The sequence below is a fragment of the Myodes glareolus genome, chromosome 27 (assembly GCF_982192425.1).
Source record: "Myodes glareolus chromosome 27, mMyoGla1.1, whole genome shotgun sequence".
NCBI lineage: Eukaryota > Metazoa > Chordata > Mammalia > Rodentia > Cricetidae > Myodes > Myodes glareolus.
Genome location: NC_142052.1, coordinates 22706430 through 22725871, shown reverse-complemented (window position 1 = coordinate 22725871; position 19442 = coordinate 22706430). Strand labels below are relative to the sequence as shown.

General features: G+C 39.0%; 1 protein-coding gene across 1 annotated transcript in view; it reads left to right on the top strand.

Moving 5' to 3' along the window:
* Nucleotides 1–12042: 12042 nt before the first annotated feature.
* LOC125401771 (uncharacterized) overlaps nt 12043–19442 on the top strand; it is a 54097-nt gene continuing 46697 nt past the window's right edge. Inside the window, exon 1 of the mRNA XM_085684087.2 lies at nt 12043–12148. Coding sequence (XP_085540213.2) covers nt 12146–12148 — 3 coding nt within the window. The 5' untranslated portion in view covers nt 12043–12145. The remainder of the gene's footprint in view (nt 12149–19442) is intronic.

Sequence of the window (19442 nt, the reverse complement as noted above, 5' to 3'; positions counted from 1 at the left end):
CACTATATTGAAGAGGTATGGAGAGAGTGGACAGCCTTGTCGCGTTCCTGATTTTAGTGGAAAGGCTTTGAGTTTCTCTCCATTCAGTTTGATGTTAGCTGTTGGCTTGCTGTATATTGCTTTTATTATATTTAGGTATGATCCTTGTATCCCCAGTCTCTCCAACACCTTTATCATAAATGGGTGTTGAATTTTGTCAAATGCTTTTTCAGCATCTAGTGAGATGATCATATGGTTTTTTTCTTTCAGTTTATTTATATGATGGATTACATTGATAGATTTGCGTATGTTGAACCAGCCCTGCATCTCTGGAATGAAGCCGACTTGATCATAATGGATAATTTTTCTAATGTGTTCTTGGATTCGGTTTGCCAGTATTTTATTGAGAATTTTCGCGTCGATGTTCATGAGTGAGATTGGCCTGTAATTCTCTTTCTTGGTTGTGTCTTTGTGTGGTTTTGGTATTAGGGTAACTGTAGCTTCATAAAAGGAGTTAAGCAGTGACTCTTCTGTTTCTATATTGTGAAATACATTAAGGAGTATAGGTATTAGCTCTTCCTGAAAGTTCTGGTAGAATTCTGCATTGAAACCATCTGGTCCTGGGCTTTTTTGGCAGGAAGATTTTTGATAACAGCTTCTAGTTCTTCACGACTAACAGGTCTATTTAGATTGTTCACCTGGTCTTGGTTCAACTTTGGTATATGGTACTTATCTAAAAAAATGTCCATTTCTTTTACATTTTCCAACTTTGTGGCATATAAACTTTCGTAGTAAGATCTAATGATTCTCTGAATTTCCTCTGTGTCTGTGGTTATGTCCCCCTTTTCATTTCTGATCCTATTAATTTGCAAGTTCTCTCTCTGCCGTTTGATTAGTTTGGATAGGGGTTTGTCAATCTTGTTAATTTTCTCCAAGAACCAGCTTTTTGCTTCATTGATTCTTTGAATTGTTTTCTGTGTTTCTATTTTGTTGATTTCAGCCCTCAGTTTGATTATTTCCAGTCTTCTACTCCTCCTGGGTAAATCAGCTTCTTTTTTTTCTAGAGCTTTCAAGTGTGTTGTTAAGTCTCCAATGTGTGCTTTCTCTGTTTTCTTTAGGTGGGCACTTAGTGCTATGAACTTTCCTCTTAGCAGATATCTATAGAACATTCCACCCAAATAGGAAGGAATATACCTTCTTCTCTGCAGCTCATGGAACCTTCTCAAAAATTGACCATATACTTGGTAACAAAGCAAACTTCCACAGATACAAAAAAATATTAGTAACCACCTGTGTCTTGTCAGATCACCACGGAATAAAGTTAGAATTCAATAACAATTCGAACACCATAAAGCCTACAAACACGTGGAAGTTGAATAGTCAACTACTGAATCATCCCTGGATCAAGGAAGAAATAAAGAGATTAAAGTCTTCCTTGAATTTAATGAAAATAAAGACACAACATACTCAAACCTATGGGACAAAATGAAAGCAGTGCTAAGAGGAAAGTTCATGGCACTAAGTGCCCAATTAAAGAAAACGGAGAAAGCACATATTTGAGACTTAACAGCACACCTGAAAGCTCTGAAAAAAAAAGCAACAGACTCTCCCAAGAGGAGTAGAAGACTGGAAATGATCAAACTGAGGGCTGAAATCAACAAAATAGTAACACAGGAAACAATCCAAAAAAAATCAACGAAACAAACAGTTGGTTCTTGGAGAAAATCAACAAGATTGACAAACCCCTAGCCAATCTAATCAAACGGCAGAGAGGGAACACTCAAATTAATAAGATCAGAAATGAAAATGGGGACATAACAACAGACACAGAGGAAATTCAGAGAATCATTAGATCTTACTACGAAAGTTTATATGCCACAAAGTTGGAAAATGTACAAGAAATGGATTGGGTTTTAGATAAATACCAAGACCAGGTGAACAATCTAAATAGACCTGTTAGTCGTGAAGAATTAGAAGCTGTTATCAAAAACCTGCCGACCAAAAAAAGCCCAGGGCCAGATGGTTTCAATGGAGTATTCTACCAGAACTTCCATGAAGAGCTGATACCTACACTCCTTAAGGTATTTCACAATATAGAAACAGAAGAGTCATTGCCAAACTCTTTTTATGAAGCTACAGTTATCCTGATACCAAAACCATATAAAGACACAACCAAGAAAGAGAATTACAGGCCAATCTCACTCATGAACATTGACGGAAAAATTCTCAACAAAATCCTGACAAACCGAATCCAAGAACACATTAGAAAAATTATCCATTATGATCAAGTAGGCTTCATTCCAGAGAGGCAGGGCTTGTTCAACATACGCAAATCTGTCAATGTAATCCATCATATAAATAAACTGAAAGAAAAAAAAACATATGATCATCTCATTAGATGCTGAAAAAGCATTTGACAAAATCCAACATCCCTTTATGATAAAGGTGTTGAAGAGATTGGGGATACAAGGATCATACCTAAATATAATTAAAGCTATTTACAGCAAGCCAACAGCTAACATCAAACTGAATGGAGAGAAACTCAAAGCCATTCCATTGAAATCAGGAACAAGACAAGGCTGTCCACTCTCCCCATACCTCTTCAATATAGTGCTAGAAGTTCTAGCAATAGCAATACGACAACATAAGGGGATCAAGGGTATTTGAATTGGAAAGGAAGAAGTTAAACTCTCGTTATTTGCAGACGATATGATACTATACATGAGCGACCCCAAAAACTCTACCAAAGAACTCCTACAGCTGATAAACACCTTTAGTAATGTGGCAGGATACAAGATAAACTCCAAAAAACCAGTTGCAGTCCTATACACAAAGGATAAAGAAGCAGGGAGGGAAATCAGAGAAACTTCACCTTTCACGATAGCCACAAATAGCATAAAATATCTTGGGATAACTCTGACCAAGAAAGTGAAAGACCTATTTGACAAGAACTTTAAGTCTTTGAAGAAAGAAATTGAGGAGTATACCAGAAAATGGAATGATCTCCCTTACTCTTGGATTGGGAGGATCAACATAGTAAAAATGGCAATTCTACCAAAAGCAATCTATAGATTCAATGCAATCCTCATCAAAATCCCATCAAACTTCTTCACAGACCTTGAGAGAACAATAATCAAGTTTATATGGCAAAACAAAAAACCCAGGATAGCCAAAACAATCCTATACAATAAAAGAACTTCTGGAGGCATTACCATCCCTGACTTCAAACTCTATTATAGAGCTACAGTATTGAAAACAGCTTGGTATTGGCATAAGAACAGAGAAGTCGACCTATGGAATCGAATAGAAGACCCAGATATTAACCCACAAACTTATGAACACCTAATTTTCGACAAGGGAGCTAAAGGTATACAATGGAAGAAGGAAAGCATCTTTAACAAATGGTGCTGGCATAACTGGATGTCAACCTGTAAAAAAATGAAAGTAGATCCATATCTATCACCATGCACAAAAATCAAGTCCAAATGGATTAAAGACATCAACATTAATCCGTCCACTTTGAACCTGATAGAAGAGAAAGTGGGAAGTAGTCTACAAGATTTAGGCACAGGAGACCTCTTCCTAAGTAGGACCCCAGCAGCACAGACAATAAGAGAAACAATGAATAAATGGGATCTACTGAAACTGGGAAGCTTCTGTAAAGCAAAGGACACTGTCAGTAGGACAAAAAGGCTACCTTCTGACTGGGAGAAGATCTTCACAAACCCCTCATCAGACAAAGGTCTGATCTCCAAAATATACAAAGAACTCAAGAAACTAGACACTAAAACTCTAATTAACCCAATTAAAAAATGGGGTACTGAACTTATCAGAGAATTCACAACAGATGAACTTCGAATGGCCAGAAGACACTTAAGGTCATGCTCAACCTCCCTAGCGATCAGGGAAATGCAAATCAAAACCACTTTGAGATACCATCTTACACCTGTCAGAATAGCTAAAGTCAAAAACACCAACGATAGCCTATGCTGGAGAGGATGTGTGGTGAGGGGAACACTCATCCATTGTTGGTGGGAATGCAAACTCGTGCAGCCACTGTGGAAATCAGTGTGGCGGTTTCTCAGGAAACTGGGAGTCAACCTCCCTCAGGACCCAGCAATACCACTCTTGGGAATATACCCTAAAGATTCCCTAACATACTACAAAAGCATTTGTTCAACTATGTTCATAGCTGCACTATTTGTAATAGCCAGATCATGGAAACAACCTAGGTGCCCCTCAATAGAAGAATGGTTAAAAAAGGTGTGGAACATATACACATTAGAGTTTTACTCAGCGGTAAAAAACAATGACATCTTGAATTTTGCATGCAAATGGATGGAAATAGAAAACACTTTACTGAGTGAGGTAAGCCAGACCCAAAAAGAGGAACACGGTATGTATTCACTCATAAGTGGATTCTAACCATAATTAAAGTTCTTTGAGCCTATTATTCGTGATCCTAGAGAAGCTAAATAAGAAGATGAACCTGATGAAGATTATTTAGCTATCCACCAGGAGGTAGGAAATAGACATGAGTCCCAGATCCTTAGTCTGGCGAAGGACGGCTATGCAGTCGGAGGCCCACATTGGAGCACCGGATTGAGCCCCCCGAGGTCCGGAGGGGGAGCGGAAGGAGGAGGAACATGAAAAACGAAATCAGTACTGCGAGGGATGCTATCACCCACTGATACAAGGGAACGGATCTGATGAGAGTTTACCAGGGCCAGCCGGACTGGGACTGAACGAGGACGTGATCTAGCCAGATTCTCGGAATTTGGCCGGATTCTCTGACTGTGGCTGGCCCGGGGTCTTTCTGAAAAGCCATTGACTATGACACTGGGACCTGTTTCCTCTGCATATGCTGGATTTTGGGGATCCAGTCTGTTTGGACGCTCGCCTTCCTGGACCTGGAGGGAGGGGGAGGGAGCTGGAGCTTCCCACAGGGCAGGAAATCCTGACTGCCCTGGGGGAGTGAGGGGAAGGAGGGGGGGAGTGGGGGAAGTGGGAGGGTGTTGGGAGGGGGGGGCGGAAATGGAAACTTTTATAATTTAATAAAATTTACTAAAAAAAATAAAAAAAGACATAGATAATATGGTTGCCTTTGGCAATGATACAAAATGGAAATTGAATAAAACTGATTAAAAAAAATAAAAAAATAAATAAAAAAAATAAAAAATTAGCCTTTGATAATTATAAATTTTGTACTTGCAATTTTTCTCTGAGCTCTGGTCATTAAATTCGGGTTTGAAAATATTTAAATGTCTTTTTGATATAGATAATGTTAAAAACTGTTTTATTTTTATACTCATAACAGGAACAATTTATCAGGATGAAGTCTCAATCCTGAATATTTATGCCCCTAATATAAAGGCACCCACTTATGTAAAAGAAACAGTAGTAGAACTCAAGGCACACATCAAACACACACACTAATAGTAGAAGACTTCAACACTCCTCTCACAGAAATGGACAGGTCAATCAGACAGAAACCTAACAGAGAAATAAGAGAATTAATGGAGGTAATGAATCAAATGGACTTAATAGACATCTATAGAACATTCCACCCAAATAGGAAAGAATATACCTTCATCTCAGCAGCTCATGGAACCTTCTTAAAATTTGACCACATACTCAGTAACAAAGTAAACTTCAACAGATACAAAAATTATTAATAACCACCTGTGTCTTATCAGATCACCTTGGAATAAAGTTAGAATTTAACAACAATTCTACCCCCAGAATGCCCACAAACTCATGAAAGCTGAAAAGTCAACTACTGAACCACCCCTGGGTAAGTGAAGAAATAAAGAAAGAAATTAAAGTCTTCCTTGAATTCAGTGAATATAAAGACACAACATACCCAAACCTATGGGACACTATGAAAGCAGTGCTAAGAGGAAAGTTCATATCTCTAAGTGCCCACATTTAAAAAAAATGGAGAAAGCTCACATTAGAGACTTAACAGCACAGCCAAAAGCTCTAGAAAAAAAGGAGCAGATTCACCCAAGAGGAGTAGAAGACTGCAAATAATCAAACTGAAGGTTGAAATCAACAAAATAGAAAGAGAGAAAACAATCCAAAGAATCAATGAAAAAAAGAGTTGGTTCTTTGAGAAAGTCAACGAGATTGACAAACCTATATCCAAACTAATCAAAAGGCAGAGAGAGAACTTGCAAGTTAATAAGATCAGAAATGAAAAAGAGGACATAACAACAGACACTGAAGGAATTCAGAGAATCATTAGGTCTTACCACAAAAGCTTATATGCCACAAAGTTGGAAAATGTGAAAGAAATGGACTTGTTTTTAGACAAGTACCATTTACCAAATTTAAATCAAGACCAGGTGAACAATTTAAATAGATCTTTAAGTCATGAGGAAATAGAGGCTGTCAAAAACACCTCCCAACCAAAAAAAGCCCAGGACCAGATGGTTTTAATGCAGAATTTTATCAGAACTTCGCAGAAGAGCTGATACCTAGACTCTTTAATGTGTTTCACATAATAGAATCAGAAAAGTCATTACCAAACACTTTTTGTAAAGCTATAGTCACCCTAATTCCGAAACCACACAAAGACTTAACCAAGAAAGAGAATTACAGACCGATCTCACTCATGAACATTGATGCAAAAATTCTCAATATAATTGTGGCAAACAGAATACAAGAACACATTTTAAAAATTATCCATTACGCTAAAGTAGGCTTCATCCCAGAGATGCAGGGCTGGTTCAACATATGAAAATCTATCAATGTAATCAACCATATAAATAAACTGAAGGAAAAAAATATGTTCATTTCATTAATGCTGAAAAAGCATTTGACAAAATTCAACACCCCTATATGATAAAGGTCTTGGAGAGCTTAGTGATACAAGGTTCATTCCTGAAGATGATAAAAGCAATATACAGCAAGCCGACAGCTAACATTAAACTAAATGGAAAGAAACTCAAAGCCATCCCACTAAAATCAGGAACAAGACAAGGCTGTCCACTTTCTCCATACCTCTTTAATATAGTGCTTGAAGTTCAAGCAATAGCAATAAGACAGCATAAGGAGATCAAGGGGATTCAAATCGGAAAGTAAGTAGTCAAACTTTCATTATTTGCAGATGATATGATAGTATACATAAATGACCCCAAAAACTCTACCAAAGAACTCCTACAGCTGATCAACACCTTTAGGACTGTGGCAGGATACAAGATCAACTCCAAAAAATCAGTTGCCCTTCCTTACACAAAGAACAAAGAAGCAGAGAGGGACATCAGAGAAACATCAAAATATGATAGCTACAAATAGTGTAAAGTATCTTGCGGTAATTCTAACCAAGGAAGTGAAAGAACTATTTCACAAGAATTTTAAGACTTTGAAGAAAGAAATTGAGGAGGATACCAGAAAATGGAAGGATCTCCCATGCTCTTGGATTGGGAGGATCAACATAGTAAAAATGGCAGTTCTACCAAAAGCAATCTATAGATTCAATGCAATCCCCATCAAAATCCCAAGAAAATTCTTCACCGACCTTGAGACAATAATAATCAACTTTATATGGCAAAACAAAAAACCCAGGCTAGAAACAATCCTATACAATAAAAGTATTTCTGGAGGCATTACCATCCCTGACTTCAAACTCTATTACAGATCTACAGTAATGAAAACAGCTTTGTATTGGAACAAAAACAGAGATGTTGACCAATGAAATCAAATTGAAGACCCAGATATTAATCCACAAACCTATAAACACCTGATTTTTGACAAAGGAGCTAAAAGTATACAATTGAAGAAAGAAAGCATCTTTAACAAATGGTGATGGCATAACTGGATGTCAACCTGTAAATGAATGAAAATAGATCCATATCTATCACCATGCACAAAACTCAAAGTCCAAATGGATTAAAGACCTTAATATTAATCTGGACACAGTGAACCTGTTAGAAGAGATAGTGGGAAGTAGTCTACAACACATAGGCACAGTAGACCACTTCCTATGTATAACCCCTGTAGCATTGAAAATAAGAGCAACAATGAATAAATGGGACCTCCTGAAACTGAGAAGCTTCTGTAAAGCAAAGGACACTCTCATTAAGACAAATCAGCAACCTACTGACTGGGAGAAGATCTTCACCAACCCAGCAACAGAAAAAGGTCTGATCTCCAAAATATATAAATAACTCAAGAAACTAGACTTTAAAATGTTAATTAACCCACTTAAAAATGGGGCACTGAACTGAACAGAGAATTCACAACAGAATAAGTTCAAATGGCCAAAAGACACTTAAGGTCATGCTCAACCTCCTTAGCTATCAGGTAAATCCAAATCAAAACAACTTTGAGATACAATCTTACCCCTGTCAGAATGGCTAAAATCAAAAACACCAATGTAGCCTTTGGTGGAGAGGATGTGGAGTAAGGGGAACACTCATCCATTATTGGTGGGGATGCAAACTTGTGTAACCACTTTGGAAAGCAGTGTGGTGGTTTCTCAGGAAATTCGGGATCTACCTATCCCAGGATGCAACAATACCACTCTTGGGAATATACCCAAGAGGTGCCCTATCATACTATAAAACATTTGTTCAACTATGTTCATAGCTGCTTTATTTGTAATAGCCAGAACCTAGAAGTAACCTAGATGCCCCTCAGTGGAAGAATGGATAAAGAAAGTATGGAATATATATGCATTAGAGTACTACTCAGCAGTAAAAAGCAATGACATCTTGAATTTTGCATGTAAATGGAAGGAAATAGAAAACATTATCCTGAGTGAGACAATCCAGACCCAAAAATATGAATATGGTATGTACCCAGTCATAAGTGGATTATAGTCATAATTTAAAGGATATTGACTCTATAATTAGTGATCCTAGAGAAGCTAAATAAGAAGGTGAACTCAAAGAAAAACATATATTTATCCTCCTTGATATTGGAAGTAGATAAGATTGCCATGCAAAAATTGGGAGATTAGGGGTGGGGGTGAGGTGGGGGTAAAGGGAGAGGGGGAAGAGAGAAGTGAGAAAGGGAGGATGGGAAGAGCTTGGGAGAACAAGATGGTTGGGATGGAGGAAGGGTGGATATGGGTGCAGGGAAGTATATATCTAAATTAAGGGAGCTATTTTAGGGTTGGCAAGAGACTTGACTCTAGAGTGGTTCCCAGGTCTCCAAGGAGATGTCCCCAGCTTGTTCCTTGGGCTGCTGAGGAGATGGTGTCTGAACTGGCCCTATCCTATAGCCACATTGATGAATATCTTGCATATCACCATAGAACTTTCATCTGGCGATGGATGGAGATAGTGATAGAGACCCACATTGGAGCACTGGACTGAGCTCCCAAGGTCCAAATGAGGAGCAGAAGGAGGGAGAACATGAGCAAGGAAGTCAGGACCACGAGGGGTGCATCCACCCACTGAGATGGTGGGACTGATCTAATGGGAGCTCACCAAGGCCAGCTGGACTGGACTGATGGAGCATGTGATCATACCAGACTCTCTGATAGTGGCTGACAATGAGAGCTTACTGAGAGACCAAGGACAATGGCATTGGATTTTGATTCTACTGCATATACTGGCTTTGTGAGAGCCTAGTCTGTTTGGAAGCTTACCTTCCTAGACCTGGATTGAGGGGGGAGGACTTTGGACTTCCCACAGGGCAGGGAACTCTGACTGTTCTTTGGACTGAAGAGGAAGGGAGAAGGGGTATGGGGGGAGGGGGAGGGAAATGGGAGGAGGTGGAAATTTTTAATTAAAAATTAAAAAATAAAGTTAATTGGCCCATTAACAAAAAAACCCTGTTTTATGCTGTTCTTTATTGATTTATAAGAATGTTAGTTACCACCAGGAATAGCTGGGACTAGACTCCCCCCCAAAAAAGTTACAAGAAAAAAAAAAACACCAATGCCAAGTGATAGTCACTGAAAGCATCAACTACAATAAATTAGGTTTTAAAACATATATGCTTATAAAATGTGTCATATTGTTAATATTTAGATTTTAGTCTCATTGTCCTTGCTAAAATCATTAATTTAAAGGTTCAATCTGACAAAAATATGGTATATAGTTCTGGTGTGTTAAAAATACAAGTTAATAATCAGTCATCCTCAAAGTACTAATATAAATGCAGGGATAATCCTTATTTAGTCCCCTATATATGTTTCAAAGCTTAGAACAAGTAATTTAAAACAAAGTCTGTCTAATCAGAGATACCTAAACAGCCCAAATGCTTCAGAGATCTATAAAAAATGGCATTTAAAATAAAATTTAAAAAGCTTATATCAGACAGAGACTCTGAGACCCTAACAGTGACCCAAGGTCTCCAAAGAAGACTGTGGGACACCACAAAGTCTCCACCTGCATAACAACAATGCTGACCACTGGTAAAGATGACCCCTAGTGCAGGAATGGCTGCCAGGACCCAGCCCAGACTGTGAACAAACAGTCGGACCTTGGAGAATTGATTGCACCACTTTTGCCTAGACAAAATAGGGTCAGTCTTTTCCATGTCCCTCTTCCACAGAAACCAATCACCATATGGGTCTGGTAAAGCCTGCTGTTCTGATACTTCTGCCTCCAATGCTATGGAGACCTGGGTATGACTGTATATGGGCTGGTCTCTGTCATTTTTCTGTTTTGTCTGTACTTAAATATAATTTATTTATCCTTCTAAGATCTCTGATTGTATTAATGGCTAGGCCAGCTATAATATCGCTGTAAGGGGGATGGAGATGAGTTCCAAACATGTTTGTCTAATTATGCTGATGAAACCTTGTTTATCTTGTCTGGGCCTTGTTAAACCTTGTCTGGGCCTCTCTGGTGGTCTCTCTCTGGGGGTCATAATCTGGGCACAACAAGAGGCACTGGGATAGTCTGAGTTTGAGACCAGTCTGGCCTACAGAATGAGTTCCACAACTACACGGAAAAATCCTGTCTTGAAATCACCAAAACAAGAAAATCTGAATCAAACAAGTCTATGATCTAACTTTAACCTTCTCACTTTCTGGTAGCAGCACTTACATATAAAGTATATTGAAGTAGAAAAGTATCTTTTTGTCACCTTGCTTTGGCTACCAAGCTCATTCCTTTGCTAGTACTAGAGACTACTTTGAAATTTTAGTGGATACTTAAAACCAGCTGAGACATCAAGCCTTGTGGGATGAATAACTACTGGATTCTTCACTTGATCTTTGGGAAAAAGCTGAGAAGAAATCTACTGGATTCTCCAATTGTCATTTATAAGAAGCTATTTTTAGACAACCTGAAACACAGCTTGTGAGACATTCTAATAAGTCCACTTTGTATGTACATGTTGAGCTTCATTCTACCTGTCCTGTTCATGTAGAGAATCTTGAATACCGCAGTTATATATTTTATTCACCTGACCATGGAGGAAGATGTGCTGGCTAACAATAGTCCTCATGAAGACATTCCTTTTAGCTCCATTATTCTCTACGTATTTACATTTCCATGAACAGTATTCTTTTTATTATTATTCATTTTCCAGGAGTTTGCTTCAAATTTCAGTAATAAAACCATCATCCAGCCTTCAGATGGGGGAAAGACCCATCATCTTGTTTGAGAACTGGCTCCTGCTTTTCTCTTTTCTTTTGTGTGAAATCCCTGTGAAAACCATGTAAAAAGTACCTTCAGTTCATCTGACCTCAGTATGAAGCCACAGAACAAACATCTCCTTTTGTGACCTTAAAATTCTCTTTAGCTGTAAATGTTCTGGGCATCCTTTCCCCTGTGTGAGAGGGAATCCCTGCACCCACCTAGCACAGCACAGTTCACAGTACAAGACAGCTAGCCATATTGTGTCCTGGAGGAAAAAGGGAAAGTTCCTATGGAATGCAAGATTTTGATGGTGTCTGCTTTTATAGTCAGGGGCAAGTGCTATTGAAATGCATATCTTGCCCAATCAAGAAAAGACCTTTGACTCAGGTGGATGGAATGGCCAGAAACCTCTGTGCTGTCTCTTTAAGTACACTTCAGCCCTGTAGGATGTGTTCTTGTCACTCAGGCCGCACTAGCCAATCAGGCCCTCCAGGTGACCTGCCAGTCAGAAGTCCTGCAGGGCTCTTCCGGGCATCTGCATTCAGTCTCGATTTTGCAGAGAGGCTGGCGCCAGTGGCTTCCCATGCTGCCCGGAGAGCTTTGGCTAGCTGAGAAACCACAGCATGGTGAGCGGGGGGAATGCTGTCTCCAGATGGGGAGGAATAGAGGGTGAGTGCGGGAGACAGTAACTTGTGTCCGCCCGGGAACCATGTGGGAACCTGCCGCAAGATTCCCTGCATTGTGAAGTCCCATGCAGTTCTGTTCATTCCTAGACCTAGGGACAGGGCTCTTAGTTACTTTGCGCTTTGGGCTTAATCTGCTTAGAGAATTGGGAGCAGGGTGCTGTGTGTACAAACATCTTTCTTGTCAACTTCAATATGCCAAAGTTGGAGAAGCCTAGTTTCTCCAGTATCTTCTCGATATTGAGCACTTTGCATTTAACTTTACATATAATCTTCATTTATATTTAACTATGTGGAGGTTATCAAGGCATCTCACCTGTTGGGTAGCACTGCACTTCTAAGCTGCAACGTAGAAGAGTTGAATTGCTGATACAAAGGATTTGCCAATGCCTTGGAAATAGTTAAGTCTCACAAAGTAGAATTTAGCTGAGGGAAGACTGCCTCTAAAACACACAAAAGATAAATGTGTTTTAATCAGGGCTGTTAGAGATTAGGATGCTAGTGTACACTTGTTCAATTGGATTGTCCAGATATTTGGCTCCAAACCATTACAAAGAAGCCACCACTGGTTTAAAACCAGACACCATATCAAAGAACAACCTCTATCAAGCCTCTCAAGGAGGCATTACAGGTTTGCACCCTAAGTGCGTGAAGTGATTTCTCAATGGAAAGGCATATTAATTCTAAAACAGCTGCATTTCCATCCTGTTAGAAACATTGTTTCTGAGACAAATTCTCTTATGTTGACTCAGGTGGCCTTAGTTTGCTGCTTTCCAGGGCAATGACCTTACTGTCCTGTACATTACACTTTTGAATTTCCTTTAAAAAGTGATCGTACCACCTCACAGTTTTAAAATTATGCATTTGAGTCATATAGTTGACTATGCAATGCAGTTGCAGGGAAAGGATTTCCATATGGAGCATTCCTTCTGTCTTCAGACCACAATAGGAAGAAGAGTTTATTGAAGCTGGTGGAGACACAGTGCAGAAAAGGAGAGGCTGGACTGAGGGTGAAAACTTTCCCCCTTCAACAATAGTTGAGATTAGCTATGTGGAATCAGGTCGTTATTTGTAGATGCTCTATTTATGTCCTGATTGATCATTGTTTGTAGTCAAACAGACCAGCGCAAAAAGGAATCTGGGAAAGGGGCTGACCTTATCTTTAAACCTAATTGCTATATTTACAGTAGCTCATCTAAAATAGAAGAACTGAATAAAATGTTGTGGCCCTTCTTAAGAAGACTTTTCTCTATTAAGGCACTGATCTTTCAAGAAAATACATGAGAAATTTTTAATGTGCTCTAATACGAATCCCTAGTCTCTGGAGTTCATGACCATAAAGTCTGTCTCAAGTTTTCAAAATAGTTTTTGAGATGACAACTACATCATATTTACATTCTTATTGCTGCCTGGAAGCCCTAATATGCCTGGATTGTATTGTAATTCCTGGTCTGTCTTTCTTTAACAACAGTTACAAAGTAACCACAGTTACACAATAACAGTAGTTACTTTATGAATGTGACCTGTTTGTCTGCAGGATTTCCCATCTCTGAGGCAATGGGATGGCTGCACTGGGAAGTGAGTGTGCAATGGAATGTGCACACAAAGGACCTTGTACTTTGGATGAGGAACAGGATGTGCTCTAGGAGAGTGGAATAATGTGTACTCAATACAAACTTTCTAAACTAGGGCCCAGTCTGCTGGGCTGGGAGGGCAGAACTGGAGGGACTGTGTTGTCTGAGTCATTTGATCTCTGATCCTCCTGTAGAGGAGCTGCTAATATTGAGAGACCCAGCTGTGTGGCACTAGCCAGTGAGGGATTCTGGGAAGTGTTAGCAATCAAGAGTACTAGTGGTAGACAGTTTGTGAGTTTTTTCCATGATTCTCTTCTGTCTCTGCTGTAGGGAGTGGTAAGGAAGACCGTTAGCTATCCCGTAATGAGTGGGGGGTGTTCAGCGCAGGTCTGTTGAAATGTCATTTCTGCTGGGACTTGGAAGTACCATGAGCTAGACTGTAGTTATCTTGGTCCATGTGGTTCATGTTGGCAGTGGCCCTTGTTCTCTGAACCTCTTAGTGTATGGAAATACTGGGAAGGGGAGACTCTGCAACCCTGGAATGGAAGGAAATGATGCTGGTTGTATCTCTGTCCAGAGTATACACATGGGCACTGCTTTCATTGTACAGTGGGAAGAGAAATTAGAAAACTGAAGGTTTAGTTTCTATAAGTTCTGAATATTGCATTTCAATTTTAGGTTTGTGTTATAAAGATTACACATTGTGTAGGACCTGGTAGAGCAACAGTTGAGTAGAGTGCTTTTAACCTGGTGCTGCCACTAGCTGCAATGGTGTGATCTAGTGAAGCTTAGTTCCAGAGGACAAAGAAAGTTTCTGATGTGCAGAGATTTCTCAAGTGTGCATTGTGTTAGACAGGTAGATAGGGCACAATCCACATATTCTGCTCTATGCCATGTAGCTGGAAGCAGATTTTAAATCATTTTTTAGGTTGTTTTGGGACTGAAAAAGATTAATTAGGTTAACACTTCATCAGACATCTTAAAATATATGCTCGGTTACCAGAAAGGGGTAATTAAGGCCCGCAGAGATATGTTACAGAATAGATTATTAACTTTTAAATTTTTAAATGCTAATAAAAAGAAAGCAACAGGTGTGGGTAAACATTAGATAATAAAAAAGCCCTGCTAAATTAAACCAGTCTGTATGCTTTAAAGATACATTGCATTCAGAATACAAACCAAGATATGTATTAAATTGGGGAATAAAGTTATTGAGACCACTTAAATTCTTAAGGATTAGTTTCAAAGAAAAAGATCTCAAACAATAGTTCATCAGAGAGCATTATCATTCAATCTTAACTAATTTGTAAGACTAACAGATGTTTTTCTTTTGATTAAATATAATTTCCAAAAATAAAACTCCATAAAGTTAGGGTTAAGGCAGAGTTTTGTTTTGTCTTTACAAAAGCATGAAAACATCAAACTAAGGAATCTAAAAACCACTAAACAACTGAGATATCTAAAAAAATAACACATCATCCAAATAAAATATCCCCATCTAAAAGAATAAATTGGCTTAACAGTCACTTATTATAATCATCCTTATAATCATGTTAGGTGTGTTTTCAAGGTGAAACATAAAGACATTTTCTTTCTTTCTTTTTTTTTTTTAAGACAGATTCCTCTGTGTTCCTCTGACTTTCCTGGAACTCACTTTGTAGAACAGGCTGGCCTCTAACTCAGTGAGATATATCTGCCTCTGCTATGAAAGTACTGGGATTAATGGCATGCACCACTATAGCCTGACAAAAATTTATTTTAAATAGACAGGTGATCTTGTTTCTTCATTTTAAATGTTTGCTTTATACTTCCTGTTTACTCAGGTAATATTATTTCCTTCTGGGTTCTCTGATGGAGCTAAAGACTTGATAATTGTAATTAAGCATGGTAACAAATTGAAAAGAATGACATAAAAATGTATAAAGTATGTATGGCTAAGTGACATAGAAAGATTATTTAAGGTTGGTAAGGTTAGGATAAAAATTAATTTATGTACACCTTGGGCTTACTAAGATAGGATAGATGATCAAACATTTTCTCTAAATTTACCAAATGCAAATGGATTGGACATTGTTAGTATAATTCTTCAATGTATATATTATATATAGTTATTGTATTTGGTGTATATAGCCTTACTATGTTAGTTAAAACCTTCACTTTTTAATTAGACAAATAGGGAAATGTGTGATAGTTTGATTATATTCTGATAACAAAGCTTGCTTAGAGTCACAGCATAGCTAATCACTTCTTGACCAAAAATTACCATAGAAGTTTGGAGGACTCTGGACAGATAGGAGTCAAGATTACTAATGCAGGCCTAAGAGAATATTAGCACTTTACTAACATGGAGAAACTGAAGAGGTGGTAGTCACTATTTGCTAGTTAACTGCTTTTCTGATCTTTCAGTTTCTTAACCTGCTCTCTGACTCCTGGTTTCTTATTGTTAAATGTCAATTAGATTAATGCATCAGCATGGATAGAAATTTCTAAGCCTTTTGAAAATGAAGTCCATGTAGTCACAGGATTTGTCATTTGCCCTGCTGAATTTTCATCTTTTCTTGATCCAATCTTCCCTCAGTTTTCCTCATTCCTCTCTTTCAGTTATCTTTTATTTATTCTTCTTTCATCCTGACTACAGTGTTTCCTCCCACCATTGCTCTCTGTCCCAACCTTCCCCCAAATCTCTCTTCTTTGTTTAACTTTAGAGAAGAGCAGGTCACTCATACATATCAACCAACATGGTGTCTTAATTAGGGTTTCTGTTGTTGTGAAGAAACACGATGACCAAAACGCAAGATTGGGAGAAAGGGCTTAATTTGACTTATACTGCTATGTTGTTGTTCACTATTAAAGGATGTCAGGGAAGGAATTTTTAAGAGGGCAAGATTCTTAATAGATTTTTGTATGTTGAACCATCCTTGTATCTCTGAGATGAAGCTGACTTCATCATGGTAGATGATTTTTTTGATGTGTTCTTGGATTTGATTTGTTAGTATTTTATTGAATATTTTTGCATCTATGTTCATCAGTGAGATGGGTCTGGAATTCTCCTTCTTGGTTGAACTTTTGTGTGGTTTGGTATAAGGGTAACTAGCTTCATAAATGGGGTCTGGCAATCTTACTTCTGTTTCTATTATGTGGAACCCTTTGAGGAGTATAGTTATTAGTTCTTAGTTCTGACAGAATGTTGAAATGCAACTGTCTTGCCATGTGCTTCTTCTTGTTGGAAGGCTTTTGATGATTTCTTCTCTTTCCTTTCAGGTTATAAGCTGATTTGAATTGTTCATCTGGTGTTGATTTAATTTTGGTATTTTATTGACTTTAGTCCTCCATTTGATTATTTCCTTTCCTCTACTCCTCCTGAGTGAGTCAGCTTGTTTTTGTTCTAGAGCTTTCAGGTGTGCTGTTTAAGTCACTGGTGTGAGTTTTCTCCACTTTCTTTATGTAGGCACTTAGTGCTATGAACTTTCATCCTAGCACTGCTTTCATAGTGTCCCATAGATTTGGGTATTCTGTACCATCACTTTTGTTGAATTCTACAAAGTCTTTAATTTCTTTATTTCTTCCTTGACCTAGGGGTGGTTTAATAGAGCACTGTTCAATTTCCATGAGTTTTTAGGCTTTCTGTGATTAGTGTTGTTAAATCCTAACTTTAAACCATTGTGACCTGATAAGACACAGTGGGTTATTCCATTTTTTTGTGTGTCGAGGTTTGCTTTGTTACCATGTGTGTGGTCCATGTTAGAAATGGATCCGTGTGGTACTGAGAAGAAGGTATATGCTTCTGTGTTTGGGTGGAATGTTCTGTAGATGTCTGTTGAGTCCGTTTAAGTCAAGACATCTGTTAGTTTTCTCATTTTTCTGTTAAGTTTCTGTCTGAATGACCTGCCCACTGGGGAGAGTGGGGTGTTTATGTCTCCTACTACTCTTTCTTTCTTTCTTTCTTTCTTTCTTTCTCTCTTTTTTTTTCTTAAAAATTTCCACCTCCTCCCCGCCTTCCTTTTCCTTCTCTGTGCTCACCTCCCCCTCCCTTTCTAGTCCTAAGAGCAGTCAGGGTTCCCTGTCTTGTGGGAAGTCCAAGGTCTCCCCCTCCAGGTCTATAAAGGTGAGCATCCAAACAAACCAGGCTCCCACAAAGTCAGTCCATGCAGTAGAATCAAAATCCAGTGCCATTGTCCTTGGCTTCTCACTCAGCCTTCATTGCCAGCCACATTCACAGTGTCAGATTTGATCACATGCTCCATCAGTCCCAGTCCAGCTGGTCTTGGTGAGCTCCCATTAGATCAGTCCCACCGTCACAGTGGGTGGACACACCCCTCGTGGTCCTGACTTCCTTGCTCATGTTCTTCAATATCCAGGAGGATAACTATACGATTTTCTTCAGGTTCACTTTCTTATTTAGCTTCTCTAGGATCACGAATTATAGGCTCAATATCCTTTAATTATGGCTAGAATCCACTTATGAGTGAGTACATACCATATTCCTCTTTTTGGGTCTGGGTTACCTCACTCAGTAAAGTGTTTTCTATTTCCATCCATTTTCATGCAAAATTCAAGATGGGGCCCCTTTAGCTCCTGCTTCAGGGTCTTCTCTGTTCCACACTTCCCTTCCCACTGCTCACCCCCGCCCGCCCCCCCCCCCCCCCCCCCCCCGCAAGCCTGCCCTATTGTCTGTGAGCTTCTTGGCCCAGGAACAGGTCCTGCTCCTTCACTGCGGCTACCCATCCAGAGGAATGAGTGCACACCCACCCAGGAGGGGAGTGCACTGCACCTCCAGCTCTTGCTGCAGGGGCTTCTTGGCTCTGCACAACTCTCCCCTCCCCCTGGAGTTTGCCCTTTTGTCTGCAGGGTCCTTAGACCTCCAAGAGTCCTGTCCCTGTGCTGAGGACAACCTTTCAGACCAGCCAACTGGGGAACAGTTCCTGCATCTGCACTGAGGAGATCCACCCAGAGTCAGTGACATCAAAGGTTGTACCAAGACACCAAGACTCTCCTGGCTGCATTTGAAGGAAGAGATGAGCAGGCGCCAATGCAAGAATTTCTCCAACAACCCGAAAGGCAACATGACATCACCAGAATCCAGGGATCTCCTACTTCTCTTGTAAAGCAATTTAAGCTTTAGTAATGTTTCTTTTACATGTGTGGTTGTTCTTATATTTGTGGCATAGATGTTCAGGATTGAGCCTTCATCTTGATGGATTGTTCCTGTTATAAGTATGATGTGTCCTTCTTCATCTATTCTGATGGGCTTTACTTTGAAGTCTATTTTGTTCGCTATTATGATACCTATACTTGTGTGCTGCTTAGGTCCATTTGATTGGAAAATCTTTTTCCAACACTTTACTCTTCGGCAATGTTTGTCTTTGAGATTTAGACATGTTTCTTTTATAAAGTAAAAGAATGGATCCTGCTTTTGTATCCATTTTCTTAGTCTGTGCCATTTAATAGGTTAATTGAGTCTATTGATATTAAGAGGTGTAAATGAGTGATTGCTAGTTCCTGTTAATTTTCAGTAGTGGTGTTTGTGTGTTTCCATTCTTTGGGGTTTGTGGATGTCTGGTTATCTGTTGTCTGTATTTATAGTTAGCTTCCTTGGTTTGGAGTTTTTTCTCTAGTACTTTCTGTGTGACTGGATTTATAGATAGGTATTGTTTAAATCTGGA